We start from the raw sequence: 24,646 nt of genomic DNA, 5'->3' as shown, positions 1-24,646 counted from the left end.
CTTGGTAAAACCGAGTGTGTCTGGCCTCAGTCTAGTACTCCTAATGTAGGTCCTGACATTGGTAACACCGAGTGTGTCTGGCCTCAGTCTAGTACTCCTAATGTAGGTCCTGACATTGGTAACACCGAGTGTGTCTGGCCTCAGTCTAGTACTCCTAATGTAGTTCCTGGCCCCGGTAACACCGAGTGTGTCTGGCCTCAGTCTAGTACTCCTAATGTAGGTCCTGACATTGGTAACACCGAGTGTGTCTGGCCTCAGTCTAGTACTCCTAATGTAGGTCCTGACATTGGTAACACCGAGTGTGTCTGGCCTCAGTCTAGTACTCCTAATGTAGGTCCTGACATTGGTAACACCGAGTGTGTCTGGCCTCAGTCTAGTACTCCTAATGTAGTTCCTGGCCCCGGTAAAACCGAGTGTGTCTGGCCTCAGTCTAGTACTCCTAATGTAGGTCCTGACATTGGTAACACCGAGTGTGTCTGGCCTCAGTCTAGTACTCCTAATGTAGGTCCTGACATTGGTAACACCGAGTGTGTCTGGCCTCAGTCTAGTACTCCCAATGTAGGTCCTGGCCCCGGTAACACCGAGTGTGTCGCTAGAGTTACACCATCAGTGGAATCCTAAGATTACTCTGTCCTAGTAGTCAGCACTTCTTGTGACATTTACTGATCATCTAGAGAGAAAGGTTTATATTCCAAATTTAGGAGCGACCTTAAAATTTCTGTGACATCAGAAATGGGGGATATCATGTGACTGACGGGCATCATGTGCGATTAAAAATCTCATCAACCAATCAATAAACAGTATACATGTAGTTTAATGACACTGAATATTTATATGTGTTTCTGTGACAATTATAGCGGTACAGTGTGTCGGGCATGCTACAAGAACGTGTCCTGTATGGCGACACGGACTCTTTTTGTCAATCAGGCTGGGGACATTACTCTCCTTTGGGTGATTTTAACAGGTGATTCAGGTGAACTAATAGGTGCACTGAAAGGGCACCCCATTTAGGCCTTTTGTTCAAGGGGGCCAAAGCACTATAATTTCAAAACCAAAAGTGTTAAAGAGACATGTAAAGTGCGAGGATCCACACTGAATTATGCAAACTCGCAACTGATCGTTTTTGAATCTGTCAAAGCCATGGTGCTTTTTCCCAATAGAAATCAATCTGGTCGACACAAAACGTGTGATTCAACCTGATCTTGAGGGTCATTTATATTTAGTCAGGGTCATTTATATTTAGCCAGGGCCACATTAGGTCCATAACGAGTCTTTCGACAGCCACTTGGCAGCCATAGGGAGCCACGCTATAAATAGGATTAGTTTGATAAATGAATTTTAAGATAGGTAGGTTAAGGAAAGACTGTCCTGTATCTGGCATTCTAGATGGTGGTGGTGTGGCATAGCTTTTGTTAGAATTCTCTAGAACTTTATAATACATATATAAGAGATGGTTGCTGATATGTATGACGGGACGACTTTGTGTTTACGCTCATCTGTCTGCCAACATTGACGTTTCAAGACCAACCACTCAAGAGGCCACGTCTGCTTTGAACTTTCAACAGCTGTCAACAATCTTCAATCAGTACATCTGTTGATTTGAAATATAAGGACTTTAGTGAGTTATATTTTACAATCGTGACCTAATTGCATTATATTAGGAATCTGTACTGTCATTTATTGTAACCTTGTTATTTTATTCAATATATATATGAACATTATAGACTTGTTTGTGTTCTATTTTGCCGGTTTAAAGGGGACTCATAAGCGCTAGCCTTTGTCTCAGTAATTTCTAAACCGTAACAACTGGCACTGGCTCACAACAACCTACTGGACTGAGAGTGAATCCATTCATGGTTACCTTATGTAGGAGATAAGAAAGGGTAGGTTTCAGTTACTTAATTAGGCACATGTTACCATTCTTCCCTGTTAAATGTATCATGCATTCAAATCAATATCAATTTAACACTTCAGATCTCCTCATGAAATATACGTTTGAATATCACTAAACTGAATCACTGAATTGTACACTGAATCACTGAATTGTACACTGAATCACTTCAACGATGTCTCGAATGTCACAACCATGTCTTTCAACACATCCCTCTGCCGCTGGGTACACAAAAGATAGATGTTCTGCTTCTCAATATTCCGCGTTAGGCATCCCCTTCCAGGCGGTCGTACGTCAACATGCCGTGTTACCACGTATGTACATGTGTCCTCCGTCCAAGTGGTCGTAGATGTTGGTGGTGGAAATGTTGTTGTTGACATTAGTGTTTCTGCCAGTCCTGTTTCCAGAGTAGCGAACATTGTTGCTGCAAATGTCGCTGCCTGTGCGTCCAACATCGCACTCACCTGGCTCAATGGACGGATCCATCACGTGGTCTATCTCGTTGTCATAGTAAGTATACGTATCGTCGGCTTCAATTTCGTAAGCTTTTCTTCTTCGTCTTGCAATACTGAAGGAGACAACAACATCGATGACATGTGCCCTGTACAGTTTATTGGGAAGTAGGCACAGGTAACAGGTAATATATAGATCTGCCTTGCAAATATAAACTTGGTTGGTATGAAAATATGCTTTTTACTTTCTATTATGTTCGTGTTCAAGACTTTAAATCGTTTGTATCGAAGATAATATTTGTTTTGTGACTTTAAGCACGTCTTGATACACTCACCACCAGACAACTACAGCGACTACAACCAGGATCAGCACCACGGCACCAACAGCAGATACCACAGTCAATATCAGTATGGTGTTGTCTGAAACATACAGACGCGGATATATAACGTGGGTTCTTTCTCAGTCAGGGAGGATTAACAGGGAAACCAAGTTCAGACCTCCACCTTCTATTGGGAATTGCACGGAATCTAGTACTCACCTTGTTTGTGTATGGGTGGAGTGGACGGGTCTGACCTCGTGGGCCTCTGTGATGTCGGCCCTGTACCGCCGCTGCACGTGGCTGTGAGGCTGGATACACCTGGAACAACATGTCAGCTGAATCAACTGGTGGTAGTCTTCTTGAAGAGAAAAAATCATGAATCCGTTCCTGGATAATTGACAAATATGATTTCCTGAACATACCTCTGACCTTCAGCCAGACATGCTGACCTTGCTGTCCGTATGTTTGAAACGTCAGCGCCAGACGTGACACATTCTCCATCACCGGTGTATTGTACACAAAGTAACTGTGAGAGAAAGACTGCCATATAGAGTTGTCGCCCCTCAGTGTTATATTGGCCCTTATGCCGTCACGATGCCTGAAGAATAGTTCGAGTATAGTCACGTTCATTGACGTCCCTGTGACGTCACACTGACACGTGTTGTATGTGTTCCTTGATTCGTATGGGTAATTGGAGGATGCAAGGTACAGCGTCATGTCTTCATTGGATGAGGCTGTTGAACTGCTGCAGATGTCGGCGATGGAATCTGTAAACATAAGGCATGTTCATGTCGTCAGCGTATGCAAAACAGACCAACGTGTGTAGAATACTGTGTTTAGCTGCATGACGGTGTCTACACCGAAACGTCGCTCTATGCACTGAACAAGTTGTTATCCACATGTCGTATTCTTCGTTATACAATCTGCACTGACTGCAAGACTCATCGCTCCCTTCTAGTACATATTTCCTGTTAGATGCCATGTGAGGGAGAACGGAAAGGGTGCTCATGCACCAGTTATAAAGGATTAACTTATTTTTGTCATTAGTGCACAGATGCTGGGAAACTACCAACCGTCGATGCAGTGGTAGTATGCTGCCGCGGTATATGACGTCGTATTTCCACACTTGTGAGTCAACCAGAAGCTCGATATAGCTTGGAGACAGACCGACACCCCCGCACAGCTGGTTGTCAGACCGTGCTTCTCAGTCTCCTGCAGATATTCACACGTGTCATCCTGTGTGAGACATCCTCGTGAAGCCTTCCTGTACAGGACGCGGACCAGGTGGATCCTGCCAGGATGTGCACAATCCAGCCTCACAGACCCATGGGGCACGCTGCTACAGACCTCCTTCACCTGGACAGACCCACCTGTAATGTGAAGTGTGCTTATATAGACATCCTTCACCTGCACAGACCCACCTGTAATGTGAAGTGTACTTATATAGATATCCTTCACCTGCACAGACCCACCTGTAATGTGAAGTGTGCTTATATAGACATCCTTCACCTGCAAAGACCCACCTGTAATTTGAAGTGTGCTTATATAGACATCCTTCACCTGCACAGACCCACCTGTAATGTGAAGTGTGCTTATATAGACATCCTTCACCTGCACAGACCCACCTGTTATGTGAAGTGTGCTTATATAGATATCCTTCACCTGGACAGTCGCACCTGTAATTTGAAGTGTGCTTATATAGACATCCTTCACCTGGACAGTCGCACCTGTAATGTGAAGTGTGCTTATATAGACCTCCTTCACCTGGACAGTCGCACCTGTAATTTGAAGTGTGCTTATATAGACATCCTTCACCTGGACAGACCCACCTGTAATGTGAAGTGTGCTTATATAGACCTCCTTCACCTGGACAGTCGCACCTGTAATTTGAAGTGTGCTTATATAGACATCCTTCACCTGCACAGACCCACCTGTAATGTGAAGTGTGCTTATATAGACATCCTTCACCTGGACAGACCCACCTGTAATGTGAAATGTGCTTATATAGATATCCTCCACCTGGACAGTCGCACCTGTAATGTGAAGTGTGCTTATATAGACATCCTTCACCTGCACAGACCCACCTGTAATGTGAAGTGTGCTTATATAGATATCCTCCACCTGGACAGTCGCACCTGTAATGTGAAGTGTGCTTATATAGACATCCTTCACCTGCACAGACCCACCTGTAATGTGAAGTGTGCTTATATAGACATCCTTCACCTGCACAGACCCACCTGTAATGTGAAGTGTACTTATATAGATATCCTTCACCTGCACAGACCCACCTGTAATGTGAAGTGTGCTTATATAGACATCCTTCACCTGCACAGACTCACCTGTAATGTGAAGTGTGCTTATATAGACATCCTTCACCTGCACAGACCCACCTGTAATGTGCTTATATAGACATCCTTCACCTGCACAGACCCACCTGTTATGTGTGAAGTGTGCTTATATAGACATCCTTCACCTGCACAGACCCACCTGTTATGTGAAGTGTGCTTATATAGATATCCTTCACCTGGACAGTCGCACCTGTAATTTGAAGTGTGCTTATATAGACATCCTTCACCTGGACAGTCGCACCTGTAATGTGAAGTGTGCTTATATAGACCTCCTCCACCTGGACAGTCGCACCTGTAATTTGAAGTGTGCTTATATAGACATCCTTCACCTGGACAGTCGCACCTGTAATGTGAAGTGTGCTTATATAGACCTCCTTCACCTGGACAGTCGCACCTGTAATTTGAAGTGTGCTTATATAGACATCCTTCACCTGGACAGTCGCACCTGTAATGTGAAGTGTGCTTATATAGATATCCTTCACCTGGACAGACCCACCTGTAATTTGAAGTGTGCTTATATAGATATCCTCCACCTGGACAGTCGCACCTGTAATGTGAAGTGTGCTTATATAGACATCCTTCACCTGCACAGACCCACCTGTAATGTGAAGTGTGCTTATATAGACATCCTTCACCTGCAAAGACCCACCTGTAATGTGAAGTGTGCTTATATAGACATCCTTCATCTGGACAGACCCACCTGTAAAGTGAAGTGTGCTTATATAGACATCCTTCACCTGCACAGACCCACCTGTAATTTGAAGTGTGCTTATATAGATATCCTTCACCTGCACATACCCACCTGTAATGTGAAGTGTGCTTATATAGATATCCTTTGACTTGGACAAACCCACCTGTAATGTGAAGTGTGCTTATATGGATTGGAGATAGTACTTTTATTGGGTTGAGTCCCATCCGGGATTCGAACCCACATCCTCAGAGTGAACACAAAAAAGTCAGCCGTCTAATCCACTCAGCCATCGCGGCTTCCACACATATAGAGGTCGGACAACTGGTAGTCTAGAGGGCATGGGCTCGAATCCCGGATGGGACTCAGCCCAGTAAAAGTACTAGAATGTGTACTTAATTGAGAAAGTGTTATCCAAAATATAGCATGTGCTACATTTGACCAAATTCTAAATGGCATTGAGTATTCATGCAAAGAATCTTGTCACAAAGGAAGGTTAGAATACGTATCGAAACGTTCAGCATAAACGTTTCTTCATACACAAGTTAGGGTCACCGGAACATAAGATGTCATGCATTAAGTATTCCGTCAGACAACAGACGCATGTTGGCTACTTGTTTCAATCTATGTACAACGAACCTGACACGAGACATCTGATGAAAGTCAGAATACACACAGCCTCCACCAACAGAAGATACATGAGTTGAGTCTGTTCTGCTGAACACATATCACACACAGCCGCTGTCACATGAAGGCTGTAATATGTCGCCCATAGCACCCGTCATTCAACTCTACCTATGTGTCATCTGAATAGAGGTGTTTCGTTTGCTGTAAGCTGTGAATACAGGCAGTCCTTTCAGTAGGTTGTGATTCATACAAGACACTTGTCAGCTCAGTAGCGCCCAGTCTGCCCATACCCAGGCCCTGGTTCGATTCCCACGTATCATCCCACGGAGCCCATCATGTACTCTGATGCAAAGAACTTGTGGGTCAAATAACAGAAAGAGTTTTGTTGTGTTTGATTTCTTTATGAACCACGATACACCTACATGTGTTTACTGTCAGTTAGTTTACAAAATATATAAACCAACGATAAGAGAAAACGGCCACCCCCAATGGAACAAGGGAATCTCGACAAAAAGCGGAATCCATGAGAATGCGTTCACGAATCTCCATCAGACAGCAATGCTAGCAGGTGTTTGACTATCGTGCACTACCGATGGCACCATCACAAGCAGAAGTCATCTGTTCACCTGAGATATACACGGGGTATCTATCTGTGAATGATTACTACGAGTTAAGCTGCTGCAGCCCCAGCGTATGCCGCTACTCGGAACAAGAACGTGCATTCAAGATGTACTAAAATCAGTGAAATCAAGACGTCAAAGATGATATTGCTTGGCACTATGTTTGTGGAATGTTTGCCACTCTGGATCAAACAGCACAGATTTATCTACAGATGGACTTTGTTTTACCTGTTCCCCTTGTTGTAGTCACGATGGGTAAATCAGTGGAAGGGATGTCGATATTTCCAATTATTGAACGATTTCATACAATACGCTCCGAGGCCACATGTCTTACGTTGAGCACTTACTGTTATTTTTACTTTGGTTCATATTGATTTGGAAAACAGTGGAAACAGTACTGATGAGTCAGCATGTAAAGGGTCTTCCCAGGACCACGGAGACCTCAAAGGAAGGTATTTGAGAGGTCTCATGTCCTTCAGTTTATATGGGAAGGTCCACTGACAGATCTACATTTGTGACGGATAAAGAGATTCTTCCATGCTGTGGAAACTACAGCCTCAGTTTAACATTATAACAACATTTGGAGCCGACAGGTGTACAATGTAGGGGGAATATACACCTGAGTAGTTCGTTATTTAACGTCGTGACCCTGTAAGGAGGAGACTAACATGACCCGGGTGTCTGCGTGGGCACTGTGTAGTTGCAGACAGTAGACAAATCATTCTGTTACATGTATTTCAGGATATCCTCCTCACGGATCTAGGTTCTTTCGGTGTAAAGCCAAGTAATGTTGAGTGTTTGGTGATGACTGTCTTGGTGTGAATTTATTGGAACCTTCATTGTTTGAAGTACAAACAACTGACCCTGTTATCAAGAAAGTAAAATATTTGTTATGTACTGTTGAAATAGTCGCTGATATTAATTATGTGTTTCCTGACATTGCGATAACTTCCACACACAAGGTGTGTGCTCAAAGCACTAACAGTATTACCCTGATCAAGCTGTCTGAGAGGTGCTAGATGGTAAACAGTCATATGAGCGTCTCACCATTAGCTACCCAGTCTCTGCTTGGTGGACAGAGGCATTATTGAACAAAGTCACTGATCAAGTACACACCGTATGTGCTGCGTGTGGTCCGTTGCACTACCCTGAGTCTGTAGTCAGGAAGGAAGCTGCCACACATCATTACCTATCAACAGACTCTCCGTGACCAACGTTCAACCTCAACTGCTTTGTGACCAGTGTACTTTGCACTATTCAATAAAAGCGGTCACGCGTACTGATGTTTTATATGATTACTGAGATAAATAGTTGGACAGTGTAACGGGGACATCTGGTACATGTAGTAGTTGTTGAACGTCAGATGGCCAGATGTCAGGGATGTCCTGGACGGCGCACACAACACCGTCAACAACCACCGACCACTCTCAACGGGCTTCCTGCTGACCTGCAGGAAGAATGCAATGGATTCTACCAAGTTGGCACTGGGCATTTGAAAATCAGTAGGCCTCATCGAATCGAGGATGACTCTCGAATCGAGTGATTCAATATTTACCTGAACCGATAAAGAAAAACATTTATTTCTCCTCTTCTAATAATTGACTATGATTTAGTGTTGACTAAACCTCTTTTTATGTAACAATCACGATCACGCCGACAGCCCAGTCCAACATATCAATCGGTCATTGTATGTGTTGACTAAAGCAGGTAGTCGCGCTATTGAAACTCGTGTCATGTGAAATTTGACACACAGCAAATACTTTCTTATGTGTTTATTTTGGATGTTTTCCAAATGTACAAAAGCTTTGATTTATTACGGGTCTTTACATTTGACAGGTGATGTGTAGTCATAGCCTTTGTGAACTTTGATATCAAATTCACGTATTTTATTGAGAATGTTCACCTTCTAGCGCCTCACAATCAGCTTGGGTTGTATACTACACACAGTTCACCTTCCAGCGCCCCACAGGCAGCTTGGGTTGTATACTACACACAGTTCACCTTCTAGCGCCTCACAATCAGCTTGGGTTGTATACTACACACAGTTCACCTTCCAGCGCCCCACAGGCAGCTTGGGTTGTATTCTACACACAGTTCACCTTCCAGCGCCCCACAGGCAGCTTGGGTTGTATACCACACACAGCTCACCTTCCAGCGCCTCACAATCAGCTTGGGTTGTATACTACACACAGTTCACCTTCTAGCGCCCCACAGGCAGCTTGGGTTGTATACTACACACAGTTCACCTTCTAGCGCCCCACAGGCAGCTTGGGTTGTATACTACACACAGTTCACCTTCTAGCGCCCCACAGGCAGCTTGGGTTGTATACCACACACAGTACACCTTCTAGCGCCTCACAATCAGCTTGGGTTGTATACTACACACAGTTCACCTTCCAGCGCCCCACAGGCAGCTTGGGTTGTATACTACACACAGTTCACCTTCTAGCGCCTCACAATCAGCTTGGGTTGTATACCACACACAGTTCACCTTCTAGCGCCCCACAGGCAGCTTGGGTTGTAGTCTACACACAGTTCACCTTCTAGCGCCTCACAATCAGCTTGGGTTGTATACTACACACAGTTTACCTTCTAGCGCCCCACAGGCAGCTTGGGTTGTATACTACACACAGTTTACCTTCTAGCGCCTCACAATCAGCTTGGGTTGTATACCACACACAGTTCACCTTCTAGTGCCTTACAGGCAGCTTGGGTTGTATACTACACACAGTTCACCTTCTAGCGCCTCACAGGCAGTTTGTGTTGTATACTACACACAGTTCACCTTCTAGCGCCTCACAGGCAGTTTGTGTTGTATACTACACACAGTTCACCTTCTAGCGCCTCACAGGCAGTTTGTGTTGTATACTACACACAGTTCACCTTCTAGCGCCTCACAGGCAGTTTGTGTTGTATACTACACACAGTGAATGGACGAGTTTCTTCTGAGTCAGTCTGATCCGTTCACCGCGTTAAGAACATCATGCTTTATACAAACTTTATTTTGGAGTGATATCCGCTACTTCTGAGTTTGGGTCACTTTGGTGCAGATTGCTTGCTGGTTCTTCAGTGTTGCATTTCGTCTAGCTTTCTGTAGTCCTGGTCGCCATCTTGACTGTCAGATATCCAGGTGCAAGTAGGTGTTTCCGTTGGAATCTCCTGGCATGTGTTCATGAAACGACACATCTGATTGATCCGATGGTTCAATCATGTGATGATAGGGCGTGTACGTATCGCCGTATGAAGACATTTGTACAGTCGCGGGATTGTTACACCAGTGTTCGGATGGGTTCATAACTTTGCTGAAACACAACCACACATGGATTGTTTTTCTGCGAATGTCTGTGAATGTTTCAGAAGTGAGAGTGAGTGAGTGAGTGAGTGATACAGGTCCTAGACCTTTGCCACTTATGGTGAAGCTCACCAACATCAACAATACCCTTACTGTCAGACATGCCTGAAATACCCCCACCATTCGATCACCAACAATACACCCGGTGTCAGATATACCTATAACTCACAAAGCGTTAGATCACCAACAATACCCCTACTGTCAGACATGCCTGAAATACCCCGACCATTAGATCACCAACAATACACCCGGTGTCAGATATACCTGAAACTCACTAAGCGTTAGATCACCAACAATACCCCTACTGTCAGACATGCCTGAAATACCCCCACCATTAGATCACCAACAATACACCCGGTGTCAGATATACCTGAAACTCACTAAGCGTTAGATCATCAACAATACCCCTACTGTCAGACAGGCCTGAAATACCCCCACCATTAGATCACCAACAATACACCCGGTGTCAGATATACCTGAAACTCACTAAGCGTTAGATCACCAACAATACACCCGGTGTCAGACATACATGAAATACCCCCACCATTAGATCACCAACAATACACCCGGTGTCAGACATACATGAAACTCACCAAGGGTTAAATCACCTACAATACACCCGGTGTCAGATATACCTGAAACTCACCAAGGGTTAAATCACCAACAATACACCCGGTGTCAGACATACATGAAGTTCACAAAGCGTTAGATCAGCAACAATACACCCGGTGTCAGATATACCTGAAACTCACCAAGGGTTAAATCACCAACAATACACCCGGTGTCAGACATACCTGAAATTCACAAAGCGTTAGATCAGCAACAATACACCCGGTGTCAGATATACCTGAAACTCACTAAGGGTTAAATCAGCAACAATACACCCGGTGTCAGATATACCTGAAACTCACCCAGTGTCAGGCTGGTGAAGAAGCCCAGGTAACACAGAGTGTTATTCCATGAGGTAGTCATTCTTGGTTCAGACAGAGGATACAGAGCGTCTCCTCCTCGGGACTGTGTCGCTCTTGACACATCTGTCCTCTTCAGTATCCAGTTGACATATCAATCTCTGTCTGGTAAAACTTCGAGTGAGTACTCTGTTCTTGACAAACTCCGAGTCAGTCGGACTTGTGACTGTTTGAATATATATCTATCGTACGCCTCATCGATCTTAACTACTCGTGTTCGGTGGTTTCATAACGACATTCACCTTATTTTATTGAATAAACATATTCGTGTTTCTTTCGATATCTTCACTGGGTGTGTCGTGTTTTGATGTTAAACATGCATATGTGATGTACTTTAAATAGACATTGACAAAACAGGGTCAAGGCGCCCTTTAGCGCAAAATAGAGATGCAGTGTATTCCGTCCTTATTGCATGTATCATTTCAGACACAGTCAGTGAATGTCACTTCATGTCTCACAGATCCGTTCCAGTAATGTACAGTTTACATTCCCCTGAGATGTCCAGGACAACTAGAGTTGAGTGGAAACGTTGACAATATTGTAGGGTGGTATGATCTTGCCCTTGCACTGACATAACGAGTAAAAGCGTCGACAGTATTGTAGAGTGTTATGAAGTTGTCCTGTTGTACTGGACATACTGAGTGGAAACATGTAGAGGTACGCCCTGACACATGACGACCTGACCTGTAGAGGTACGCTCTGACAAATGACTACCTGACATGTAGAGGTATGCCCTGACACTTGACGACCTGACGTGCAGAGGTACGCCCTGACCTGTAGAGGTACGCCCTGACACATGACGACCTGACCTGTAGAGGTATGCCCTGACACATGGCGAACTGACCTGTAAAAGTATGCCCTGACACATGACGAACTGACCTGTAGAGGTACGCCCTGACACATGACGAACTGACCTGTAGAGGTACGCCCTCAGACATGACGACCTGACCTGTAGAGGTACGCCCTGACACATGACGAACTGACCTGTGGAGGTACGCCCTGACACACCTGTAGAGTTGACGACCTGACGTGTAGAGGTACGCCCTGAGCTGTAGAGGTACGCCCTGACACATTGCGACTTGACCTGTAGAGGTATGCCCTGACCTGTAGAGGTACGCCCTGACACATTGCGACTTGACCTGTAGAGGTATGCCCTGACCTGTAGAGGTACGCCCTGACACATGACGACTTCATCTGTAGAGGTATTCCCTGACCTGTAGACGTGTGCCCTGACACATGACGACTTGACCTGTAATGGTATGCCCTGACCTGTAGAGGTACGCCCTGACACATGACGACTTGACCTGTAGAGGTATTCCCTGACCTGTAGAGATACGCCCTGACACATTGCGACTTGACCTGTAGAGTTATGCCCTGACCTGTAGAGGTATGCCCTGACACTTGACGACCTGACCTGTAGAGGTATGCCCTGATCTGTAGAGGTACGCCCTCAGACATGACGACCTGACCTGTAGAGGTACGCCCTGACACATGACGAACTGACCTGTGGAGGTCCGCCCTGACACTTGACGACCTGACGTGTAGAGGTACGCCCTGACACATGACGACCTGACCTGTAGAGGTATGCCCTGACACATGACGACCTGACCTGTAGAGGTACGCCCTGACACATGATGAACTGACTTGTAGAGGTACGCCCTGACACATGACGACCTGACCTGTAGAGGTACGCCCCGACACATGACGACCTGACCTATAGTGGTACGCCCTGACACATGACGAACTGACCTGTAGATGTACGCCCTGACACATGACGACCTGAAATGTAGAGATACGCCCTGACACATGACGACCTGACCTGTAGAGATACGCCCTGACCTGTAGAGGTACGCCCTGAGACATAACGACCTGACCTTTAGAGGTACGCCCTGACATCATGACGACCTGACCTGTAGAGGTACGCTCTGACACATGGTGAACTGACTTGTAGAGGTACGCTCGGACACATGACGACCTGACCTGTAGAGATACGCCCTGACCTGTAGTGGTACGCCCTGACACATGACGACCTGACCTGTAGAGGTACGCCCTGACACATGACGACCTGACCTGTGGAGGTACGCCCTGACACATGACGACCTGACCTGTAGAGGTATGCCCTGACCTGTAGAGGTACGCCCTGAGACATAACGACCTGACCTTTAGAGGTACGCCCTGACACATCACGACCTGACCTGTAGAGGTACGCCCTGACACATGACGACCTGATCTGTAGAGGTACGCCCTGACACATGATGAACTGACTTGTAGATGTACGCCCTGACCTGTAGAGATACGCCCTGACCTGTAGAGGTACGCCCTGACACATGACGACCTGACCTGTAGAGGTACGCCCTGACACATGACGACCTGACCTGTGGAGGTACGCCCTGACACATGATGAACTGACTTGTTCACAGCTGTAGAAGGATCAGTATCTCCACCCAGACATGTGTTCACTTCCACCTGTTACTGCCAATTACTCCAATACAAAAAGGCAACACACTTTATGAATAACAACTTATTTATTCTGATATGATCTGGCGTTGTGGTATAGATCCTTACACCGTTGACAAGCAAGAGTGAAGTTCTACAGCACAGCATAGACTTATATACATCTGATAGGGATAGGGATTAAAACCCAGCAGGGCGATATGCATGAAAAGGATAGTTGTGATTAAAACAGTAACAACTAATAGCAAGGTCGCTATATATATTGTAACAAACTGTAAACTGCTACCTGACGCGTTTATATTTCAAACCTATTGGGAAGTTTGAGAGAAAACAAACATTACACAACTTTCCTAACCTTCTTCTGTATATCCTATGTTACAATATCTTGTACAACGATACATAAAACCAAATATTCAAGTAATTTTCAAGTAATTATCCTTTTACATGAAACGGAATATGTTGCTGAGGATATTCAAGACTGGGTATTTTATAAGGAAACCCTTTTATTATAAAAACATATCTGTAAGGAAAACTGTTTCAACATATATGATAACGGAGGTAGCCCCGTGGCTGTGATAGCATAGAATTGTGTAATCCATACGTATCATAGCGGGTAGCAACGTCAATGAAACGTATTTACAAAGGCGTGGTTCGTTGGATTGAATGTGAACACCCATGATAGATTCACAAGCTATGGACACAAGGAAGCTGACAGCACCTTCCTCCTCCAGCTAAATCAGGGCACCACCCGGATGTGATACACCCAGTTATAGCGTAAACTGATAAATTAGTTGTATTATCGAGTGAATGAATATAGACTACAGTATGTTTGAAAAGGATTTCAATTGCAAATGGGCGTGGGGGAAAGGTCAAAATAATAATAAAGCTATTTTAAGATTGTTCCGCACGTACATTACATAGTGCAATATGAGTATGTCATCTCCCTCTGGGAAGGATCCTTCTATGGGTGATACTATTCTCTGTACACCATGATCTTGGTATAAGTGCCAACACTGGTCATGTCCTGCCCTGCTATTCATGATGTCGGCCGTTGTTTTACCAGGACCTGAGATGGGTCAGATACTAGCCACCTAATGAGGTACCTCGTGAGAGAGGTCATATACAAGCCATATTGTGTAATACATAATGTATAAGGGGCATTTTGGGATTATATACAGATTCCATGTGATATAGAATATATAGAAGCCACTTTGTGAGATAGATAGATTATATACAGGTCACCTTGCGAGATAGATTATATACAGGTCACCTTGTAAAGATGATCATATACAAGCCACCTTCCGATGTACAACGTCATTGTATGCAGGCCACTGGTCGCCACACACATAGTGTACATTCCTGACACCTGCTGGTGTCCTCCCCCGCCACCGCCGGACGCCGCGAGACTAATGGCCATACTTCACGGGAACACTTTTACCATGCCAGCTCTCAGCCTGAAAGCATCTGGTGTTGAGCTCTCTTTGACCCTTAGACGTTCTGTGTCATCATTTCCTTCATCGTATCTCTCCAGTAGATCTGCTGTCATGGTGCCGTGTTGTTCCGCTCCCTGGTTATCTAGTTTGGCTGGTCCATCCATCGTAGTCTGACCATCTACCACAACTATTTCGCCTATCTTTGTAAGACCTTTCTTTTCATAATTTGTACCCTTTGTCTCAACATTTACTTGACACTGACTATCAGTCTTGACTAGACCGTCTCTCGCACCCTGACTATCAGTCATGACGTGATCGTTTGTCGCACACTGGCTGTCTTTATTTCCTTGACTCTCTGTGTTAATGTGATCCTTTATCCTTTCTTGGCATTCTGTCTTGGGCCGACCATTTATGGGCGCCTGACCAGCGACCTGACCCTGAATGGTGGCCGAGTTTGGACCTGTTAGTTCATTGTTTTCACAAACGCTGGTGAGTGAGTCTGCAGTTGCACGCACCGTTGTTTCAACACTACAGTCGCTTGTCCCCGTGTGCCCTAAGTGCTCTTCATTTGACTTCACGTTGTCAGATTCTTCAACTTTGGTGGCGACGAAGTAAGCAGGGTCTATTTCCCAGCAGTTGGCTCCCAACACACCCTTGAGGCCAGTCACTAGTGTCACGATAGACGCAGACCGTTCAGTTCGACCGATAGCAGAATGTTCATTTGTTTCCTCGAGGTTTGGCTCGGACTTGGCGTTTCTCCTCCTGGTGAAACAACAGTGATTATGTAAAACCAGACAGCAGGATCAACCGTGTTATAAAATTGTCAACTTCATGGTCACTCTTAATATTCGAAGGGCTATCAAAAGTTTTGAGTCAAAATACTTCTGATATGTGCATGATAAAAATAACTGTATGATACTGAAGACACCTTATATCATTCACATAAACGTAATATTGACATGCACATGTCACCAGTTTCCTGTCACGTGACATCTAATCACATGTACCGCTACTGACACGGCAGAAATGGATAAGTTTGAGTCCCATGGGGTACTCTAACTGCTGTCAGTCGCTCTTCAATGTGCTTCACCGGGTGGCACTCGAGGACCAAAACTTTATGACTCTTCTGTACTCAAACTTATCCATTTTTGCCGTTTCAGTAGGGGTACATGTGATAAGATGTCACGTGACCGGAAACATTATATGTCGGTGCAGGTTTAAATCGAGTTTAATTGATAGTTTACGTTTGGATCATCAGAGAGACACGTAATACGATCTTAATGGACTGTTTTGTGTTCTTTTACCTGCAAAATACGATAAGGACAACACCAGCCACGACAACGCTCGCTGCTGCTACTCCGGATGCCAGCACTATTGTCACCACGGAATCATCTGGAAGTGTAACAGCTGTGAACTCGTCTGCCATATATGAAATACAACATCGACGGTCTATTTGTTCACTAATTTCTATCTTCATGTGTTCACAAAAGGAAACTTTTAAGCCGACATAGCCGGCGATGGTTAGGAAATGTCAAACATTTCTATGTCAACATCACAAGTACAGCAAATGCGAATGCTCTAGCTTTCAGTCACACGATGTACTGAAGTGGTGCACTGCTCAATATCTTAACACCCTAATTCAGTGAGTTTGGTTGTCGCTACCTACTAGTATAATAGAATAGTATTTGTTAATCATACAGTGGATTCTGGTCACTGCAGGTGGGGTGAACTTATTATCTCTTCAGAATATAACTTATACACCCTTCAAAACAAGAAACACATAGTTTATTTGGAGAATATTGGACGCATGCAGCGGCGGCAAAAATAATACAAATATGCTATTTCTTTCCAAACGTCATCTTGTGTGATTGTAAACAGATTCAGCGCCCAAACGCGTCAATTTTAACTTTTTCCCTTGTTTTAAAAGCGTTAGAAGAAATATTCGCCAAAACGTCACCAAGAAAGCACGCAAAGCAAAATGCACGTGCAATTAGGTGGAAAAGAATGCGGTATCGGTCACTTTGAAATGGCAAACGTTGTGTTTAATTTTGTCATTCGTTTTTGCCTGGAAAAGAGGAAATCATCATGCCACGACTGAGTGCCGCCAATCGAAACATCGCCGTAGGCCGCCTTGAAGTTGGGGAGTTGCAGTCTGCAGTTGCCCGACATTTCAACGTTTAACAGAGCACCGTGTCCGATCGTGCTGACCAATTCCGCCCAAAATCGCCCGAGAAGCGGCCATCCAAAAGTTACAACCCATGCCCAGGACCGCTTCATCTGGGTTGCTCACTTGCGTCTTGCCACAGCTGTGGGGATTGCGTGAAGTGGGCATTCGACCAAGAAGGCCAGTTGTCGCCCCTGTTTTGAGAGAATTCCATCGGCGCAATCGCTTGTGGTGGTGACGTCGAGTCCGGAACTAGAATCTTAAAAACTGAAGGCGGGTCTGGTTCATTGATGAATCAGGATTCCTTCTTCACTGGTGACATTGCCCCTGATCGTTTTGTCCCTAATTGCATTCGATAGGGTGACAGATTCGGTGGAGAAAGTTTCATGGTGTTGGATGAGATATCCAGCACACAAAGATCTCAAAGATCTGATTTAGTGGTTGTTGAGGGGAATTTGACAGCAAATCAACGAAATCCTCGCACGTCACATGCTTCGATTATGGACCGACAAAGGGTGTTGTTCCAGCATGACAGCGGTACTTCACATACAGAACGTGTCACGGTCCGCTACCTTGCCAATTCTAACGGCAATGTCTTGCCATGGCCTTCCCGATCACCAGATCTAAACCCGATAGATGGGATGAACTCGGTCGATGTGTACGTCAACGTAAAGAAAAGCGTCAGACACTTCCGCATTGCAGGAAGAGTGGGGAAGAAGTTCGCAAGAGCGACTTCGTCGACCTATGCAGTCTGTGCCGAGGAGACGGTGCCGAGCAGTAATTGCTGCCAATGGAGGCCATACAAAGTACTGACTTGTGGACTAGTGGACTCAAGTAAACAGAAATACAACAATAAAGGATGCTGTTATCTAGGCGAACTCTTTGTCTGTAGACGTGTGAATTTTCAAATTTTTACCATAAAAATTTACTTGCCTCCTCTCACCTACACCCTTCTGTCTTTCCTCCTTTCACCTACACCCTTCTGTCTCTGTCTTGCCTGCCTCTTGTCTTCTCCTTGTCCAGTCTTTTATGTCCTTTTCACCTCTCACATCCTTCTATCTTGCCTCTTGTCTCACCTGCCTTTTGTCTTGCCTCCTCTCACATACATCCCTCTGTCTTGCCTCCTCTCACCTACATCCCTCTGTCTTGCCTCCTCTCACCTACATCCCTCTGTCTTGCCTCCTCTCACCTACATCCTAATGTCTTACCTCATGTCTTACCTTCTCCAGTTTTATGTCCTTTCCACCTACATCCCTCTGTCTTGCCTAAACTCACCTACATCCTAATGTCTTACCTCATGTCTTACCTTCTTCAGTCTTATGTCCTTTTCACCTACACCCTTCTGCCTTGCTCTCCTCTCACACATATCATCCTTTTGTCTTGCCTGCCTCCTGTCATCCCTCTGTCTTGCATCTCCTCTCACCTACATCCCTCTTCTGTCTTACCTCCATGTCTTACCTTCTCCAGTTTTATGTCCTTTCCACCTACATCCCTCCTTCACCTCCATATTCTTCTGTCTCACCTACATCCCTCTGTCTTCTTCTTGTCTTCCACCTCCCTCCTCCAGTTTTATGTCCTTTTCCACCTACATCCCTCTGTCTTGCCTAAACTCACCTACATCCTTAATGTCCCTCTGTCTTACCGGCTCTTAAACTCACCCTCCATTTCTGTCTTGCCTCCTGTCTTACCTTTCTCCAGTTTTATGTCCTTTTCCACCTACATCCCTCTGTCTTGCCTAAACTCACCTACATCCAGTTTTAATGTCTTGTCCTCCTGTCTTACCTTCTCAGTCTTATGTCCTTTGTCTTGCCTCTCTGTCTTACCTTCTACATGTCCTTTCTGTCTTGCCTTACCCTCCCTCTACTCCCTCATTCTTATCTCCTGTCTTGTCTTGCCTTTATGTCCTTTCCACCTACATCCCTCTGTCTTGCCTAAACTCACCTACATCCAAATGTCTTGCCTCCTGTCTTACCTTCTCCAGTTTTATGTCCTTTCCACCTACATCCCTCTGTCTTGCCTAAACTCACCTACATCCAAATGTCTTGCCTCCTGTCTTACCTTCTCCTTTCCAGTCCTATGTCCTTTCTAAACTCACCCACAAATGTCTTGCCTCCTGTCTGTCTTCTCCAGTTTTATGTCCTTTCCACCTACATCCCTCTGTCTTGCCTAAACTCACCTACATCCAAATGTCTTGCCTCCTGTCTTACCTTCTCCAGTCCTATGTCCTTTCCACCTACATCCCTCTGTCTTGCACCCTATCCATTCTTCTGCCTTGCCTCCTGTCTTACCTTCTCCAGTCTTATGTCCTTTCCACCTACATCCTAATTTCTTACCTTTTGTCTTACCTTCTCCAGTCGTATGTCCTTTCCACCTACATACTTCTGTTTTGCCTCCTCTCACCTACATCCTTCTGTCTGCCTCCTCTCACCTACATCTTAATGTCTTACCTCTTGACTTATTCCTCCAGCCTTACGTCATTTTCACTTACATCCTTCTGCTATTCCTTCTCCTGTCTCACCTGTTTTTGTCTCTTTAGCTGATTTTTCCGTAGTTGATGACCCAGTTGATAATGTTGATTGTGTCGACCAGGATGTTCCAGCTACTGGTGTAGTTGTAAACTGGGATGAGGTTGCATGCTCTGTAGCTGCTGATGAAGTTGCTGATGACGAGTGAGGCTCTCCACTGGTGCTACCCGTTGTATAGTGTGTCGCTGTCACTGACGGAGACGTGGACTTCAGGTCCGTCGATGCCGTTGAAGGGCTTGATGCTTCTGTCGATGCAGACAGTTTGGGTGTTGTTGAAGTGGTTGATAAATCAGATGAACTGTTGTTGAGGGAGGTCGAGGCTGATGTCACCAACTCTGGTGATGAAGGCGACGATGTATCAGACGAACTTGCTGCTGAAGCCATAACCACATACACTTACACAAGAACCGTGCCAGGAGATATAATTACTATGGTAACAGAAGTTACAACATGGAATCTGACGTCACGTTATTAACCGAAGTGTAAATTGTCTTGTAAACCTTTTAACATGTGTACAGGTGTACAGGGAATGTACAGTGAAGTTATAACAAGTAAACTGACCAAATGACCTTGATAGATGTAATTATAATGTTAAGGGTATTCTATTATCTGGAGGTTAGAACCATGTTTATTGACGTAATAACCATGTAGGCTATGTAAGTACATTGTTAACCGACATCCTCACAACGTCCACCGATAAAATAACAGGAATGATAGATGCGTCGTATAACAATATGTCAATATAATGGTGACTCAAGTAAACCTAGAAGACTTCCTTGACGGACATTTTAGAAGTTGGGGTGATGAAGAATTAGGATACTTTTTTATGGATATACAACTTCTTTATCCTGTGAAAGGCGACGTTTCGACATAGATTCTAATGTCGTTGTCAAGCAGGTGATACACGATAAAGAGTTTTAGAGAATATATACATGCGTTGTTATTACAATAGAATGGGGATGAGATGTGAGTTTATTTTTGCATTTAAGACCTCATGGTCCATAGTGCAAAGATACGCAAATCATACAGTGCGCAAGATACACTAATATACCACGCAAAACTACTTAACATGGTAAATATCTTTTGAGGAACAGTGATATCTTCTTTATAAGAACAGGAATATGTTGTTGACATTAATGAGACAAGTTTATCATGGGATGGATTGTTATAATAATATGGTCGTATAAACAGTTCTCTACATCCTTAATTACACTTCGAGCATAACAGTTGGTTGTGATCTTTCAAACATTTAAAAAGTAGTAAATGAACATTCAATGAATGCGATGCACAACAAATTTACAGTACATTCTTACAGCTCTAATACATACTTCTCAACTCCCAAAAGATGTCCGCCCGGAGAGCGGAAGGTCGCGGATTCGATCCCCGACCGCGTCATACCAAAAGACGTTAAAATATGGTACTTATTGGTCCCTGCCTGGTGCTCGGCATTAATGGGTACAACAAGGACTGGCCGGCTCGGAGTCAGTATAATGTGTCTGGGTGGTGTATTCATGCTTCACTGCGGCATGGTATCTCAGTGGGCTAGCACTATAGAACCAGCTTTAGTCTGGACTAGTACAAGCAGCCGCACATATACATACACACGCATGCACGTCGTCATATGAGCGAAATATTCTCAAGCACGACGTTAAACCCAATTTCACCTCACCACACCTCACCCAAAAGAGTTTGAAAATTTCCATAATTATTAAAAAAGGATGACGTTAAAATCTTGGAATGCCAATATTGATACTCAATATCTTTACATCTCTGTGTAAACAAAAACTATAAAATCTTGATGTTACTACATTCTTGGCTATTCCAAACGTAAAAAAAACCAGTTTCAAAGAGTAACTTAAGGATATGTGAAACCCAACATTGGGGATGAGATGCATATACAATAGATGTATTTGATGTACAAAGCTTGTATAAGTGATTAAATAAGGCTTCCAATCAATTTATTTAATCTCTTATACAAGCTCATTGGAATCAACGGATTGACAGTTTTGTACCGTTAAATATAGCTGGTCAGGCATTTCAGACGGGAGACAAGTTTATTTTAGGAAAGACAGACCTCGAAACGTCAGTCTTACTGTCGACTGTACCTGAAGCAGACGTTGTCGGAGTCGATGAGGACACGGCTGACACAGACGGTTGAGGTGACCTTGTGGTTGATGAGGACATCGCTGATTGAGACTGTTGTGATGACGTCGTCGGAGTTGATGAAGACAAGGCTGAAGAAGACGGTTGTGGTGACGTGGTAGTAGTCGATGAGGACATATCTGACTGAGACTGTTGTGATGACGTTGTCGAAGTTGATGAGGACACGGCTGACACAGACGGTTGTGGTGACCTTGTAGTTGATGAGCTCATCGCTGACTCAGACTGTTGTGATGACGTCGTCGGAGTTGATGAGGACAAGGCTGAAGAAGACGGTTGTGGTGACGTGGTAGTAGTCGACTGAGACTGTTGTGATGACGACGTCGGAGTTGATGAGGCTAAAGCTGACACAGACAATCGTGATGCTGAAAAAGACATTGTGAAAAAGACTGTGCTTGCTGAAAACACAAACGACAGTGAAGAAATGACAACCAGCTTTATTGCATGTACCAGTGGATGGAATACACCACACATTCCATATTGTTCAAATTACAAATTGGTTACATTCAATAATACCGATATAAAAAGATTATGTACACATGCTATCATACAAAACAACAACAGCTGCAACAATCATACCTTCCTTGGTCTAACACTGTATCAGGATTATGTTAAGGACAGACTCGAGGTTTGCGTTTAAGTGCAAAAGCCCGGGATGCAACACAGGTGTAAACCCGATTGTGTAATAATAGTCTAAACAAAACTAGGAGAGTCGCGAACGTTGTTACTGTTGCGTCCGTTACTCACGTGACATGGACTCCGGGAATAGGACGACTATGACCACAAGAGGTAACAGTTTCAATGCTGCCATTTTAAGTGTAGTGCAGCGAGAAGAACACCGATGTAGTTCATGGATGTGCGCCTTGTGTCCGTGTCCTCATCGTCCCAGCGCTCGCTGTGGTGAACTGATACACGTTAGATAACAGGGGTTGCAACCTGACACACAGAAAGAAAGTATAAGAGGCATGCACGCACGCACACGCATACATACATACTGGTGAAAGTATACGCGTCTGGTGCCTTGAAAAGATTACCATCGGAAGCAGCGTTGTATATGTCCATGGTTTTCCTGACAATGTACTTACAAGGTAGGTCTGCCCTCTCTACACAAATACCGTCCCCTGAACCTAGATTTACAGTTCCTGCTTGTTGTGGTGTGTGATAGCTCTGAACTTGACTATATTTCAAATCCATGACTTCAAGGGTGTTTAATTTTCCTGGTCACGTGGCCATAGCAGGAAAACCGGGTAATGGCTATTCAACTGGTTTTACATAGCAGTTACCATGGCAACCTAACACTTGATCGGTCACGAATGTGAGTCAGCGTGACCCGATCGTGGTCCCATTCTGGTTTGGAAAAACATGTTTACACATTCGGGTGACACGGGCGTTACGTAAACAGGATACGCCCTTCTGCCATTACCATGCTCGTCATGTGACCAGCCCCGTCCAATAATCAGCATACCAGTCACAGGAAATACATGAAAGCGACAAAACCTTTCCACAACCGCGGTTTAACTCATCAATTGTTAGTGGTACCGATACTCCTACTCCAGATACAACTCATTCCCTCACTCACTCTCTCCGCTGCAAGAATGCAGTAATACTAGAGGAACAAAGCAACACCATTACCCATTTTCCTATTGTTTATATCACAATATATAAATCTTACAGTGCAGATGAAGTGCTGAATTCAAACAAGTACATTGAAGTAAAGTATATTGATGGAAACAAGTACTGTACTGTGAGTATCACTTCCGGTGGTGGGCAACATGTGATGTGTATATCCTCTTTTAGTATCTAATAAACATTTCATAATTCAATACGGCTGGCGTATCAAACTTGTTTATTCTGACTACTGAACCTGAATTCAGATCTAACTGGCAATAATCACTTTATCCTTTGCAGGAACTTTAGATAATTACCTCAACCATTGTTGGGTTTCGTGGCAATCAGTTCTGCCTGCAGCACTGCCGTGTATTTGCATCGGACGTCTTTTTGCAGCATTTCACATGTGGTGTTCTGATTATATCTCCCGTCATATGATATGTCAGTGAGACTTACGCAAAGGTTGTCATATATTTGCTCCCGTCATATGATATGTCAGTGAGACTTACACAAAGGTTGTCATATATTTGCTCCCGTCATATGATATGTCAGTGAGACTTACGCAAAGGTTGTCATATATTTGCTCCCGTCATATGATATGTCAGTGAGACTTACACAAAGGTTGTCATATATTTGCTCCCGTCATATGATATGCCAGTGAGACTTACACAAAGGTTGTCATATATTTGCTCCCGTCATATGATATGTCAGTGAGACTTACACAAAGGTTGTCATATATTTGCTCCCGTCATATGATATGTCAGTGAGACTTACACAAAGGTTGTCATATATTTGCTCCCGTCATATGATATGTCAGTGAGACTTACACAAAGGTTGTCATATATTTGCTCCCGTCATATGATATGTCAGTGAGACTTACGCAAAGGTTGTCATATATTTGCTCCCGTCATATGATATGTCAGTGAGACTTACACAAAGGTTGTCATATATTTGCTCCCGTCATATGATATGCCAGTGAGACTTACACAAAGGTTGTCATATATTTGCTCCCGTCATATGATATGCCAGTGAGACT

At 44.3% G+C, this 24,646-nt stretch overlaps 2 protein-coding genes across 8 annotated transcripts; both read right to left on the bottom strand.

The window, feature by feature from the left end:
• Window positions 1-1,577: 1,577 nt before the first annotated feature.
• LOC124260435 lies at window positions 1,578-11,593 on the bottom strand. Of its 2 annotated transcripts, none has more exons than XM_046694754.1 (6): window positions 11,210-11,593; window positions 3,737-4,033; window positions 3,086-3,430; window positions 2,883-2,981; window positions 2,679-2,763; window positions 1,578-2,459 (listed from the first exon to the last, which is right to left on the bottom strand). In XM_046694754.1, exons 1-6 carry the CDS (start codon window positions 11,268-11,270, stop codon window positions 2,186-2,188), a joined length of 1,161 nt encoding a protein of 386 aa, XP_046550710.1. In that variant the 5' UTR covers window positions 11,271-11,593; the 3' UTR covers window positions 1,578-2,185. The 2 variants fall into 2 exon arrangements, with proteins under 2 accessions (XP_046550710.1, XP_046550708.1); XM_046694752.1 differs by lacking the exon at window positions 11,210-11,593 and adding an exon at window positions 6,339-6,561.
• Window positions 11,594-13,772: 2,179 nt separating this feature from the next.
• Window positions 13,773-24,550, bottom strand: LOC124260433 (uncharacterized protein DDB_G0271670-like). Of its 6 annotated transcripts, none has more exons than XM_046694749.1 (8): window positions 23,088-24,550; window positions 22,750-22,938; window positions 22,100-22,367; window positions 21,948-22,006; window positions 19,836-20,216; window positions 16,458-16,545; window positions 14,638-15,915; window positions 13,773-14,606 (listed from the first exon to the last, which is right to left on the bottom strand). In XM_046694749.1, exons 2-7 carry the CDS (start codon window positions 22,811-22,813, stop codon window positions 15,141-15,143), a joined length of 1,635 nt encoding a protein of 544 aa, XP_046550705.1. In that variant the 5' UTR covers window positions 22,814-22,938; window positions 23,088-24,550; the 3' UTR covers window positions 13,773-14,606; window positions 14,638-15,140. The 6 variants fall into 6 exon arrangements, with proteins under 6 accessions (XP_046550705.1, XP_046550706.1, XP_046550703.1 ...); XM_046694750.1 differs by having other exon boundaries at window positions 19,836-20,213; window positions 23,088-24,549; XM_046694747.1 differs by having other exon boundaries at window positions 14,638-14,962; window positions 15,019-15,915; window positions 21,948-22,367; window positions 23,088-24,547.
• Window positions 24,551-24,646: the final 96 nt, after the last annotated feature.

The sequence above is a fragment of the Haliotis rubra genome, unplaced genomic scaffold (assembly GCF_003918875.1).
Source record: "Haliotis rubra isolate DU_JTF1 unplaced genomic scaffold, ASM391887v1 Scf762, whole genome shotgun sequence".
NCBI classification, from domain to species: domain Eukaryota; kingdom Metazoa; phylum Mollusca; class Gastropoda; order Lepetellida; family Haliotidae; genus Haliotis; species Haliotis rubra.
This window is presented reverse-complemented; position numbering and strand designations above follow the sequence as displayed.

Excerpts from the sequence above, each read along its gene's own strand:
- LOC124260435 (XM_046694752.1), bottom strand. The coding sequence starts at position 6,426 with ATGTGTTCAGCAGAACAGACTCAACTCATGTATCTTCTGTTGGTGGAG. Across the intron at positions 4,034-6,338 it reads CATCAGATGTCTCGTGTCAG|GTGGGTCTGTCCAGGTGAAG; the intron begins GTTCGTTGTACA and ends TTCACATTACAG. Across the intron at positions 2,764-2,882 it reads TCCACCCATACACAAACAAG|ACAACACCATACTGATATTG; the intron begins GTGAGTACTAGA and ends TGTATGTTTCAG.
- LOC124260433 (XM_046694746.1), bottom strand. The coding sequence starts at position 22,813 with ATGGCAGCATTGAAACTGTTACCTCTTGTGGTCATAGTCGTCCTATTC. Across the intron at positions 22,368-22,749 it reads ATTCCCGGAGTCCATGTCAC|CATCACGATTGTCTGTGTCA; the intron begins GTGAGTAACGGA and ends TGTCTTTTTCAG. Across the intron at positions 15,916-16,457 it reads GTCCTTATCGTATTTTGCAG|GAGGAGAAACGCCAAGTCCG; the intron begins GTAAAAGAACAC and ends TTGTTTCACCAG.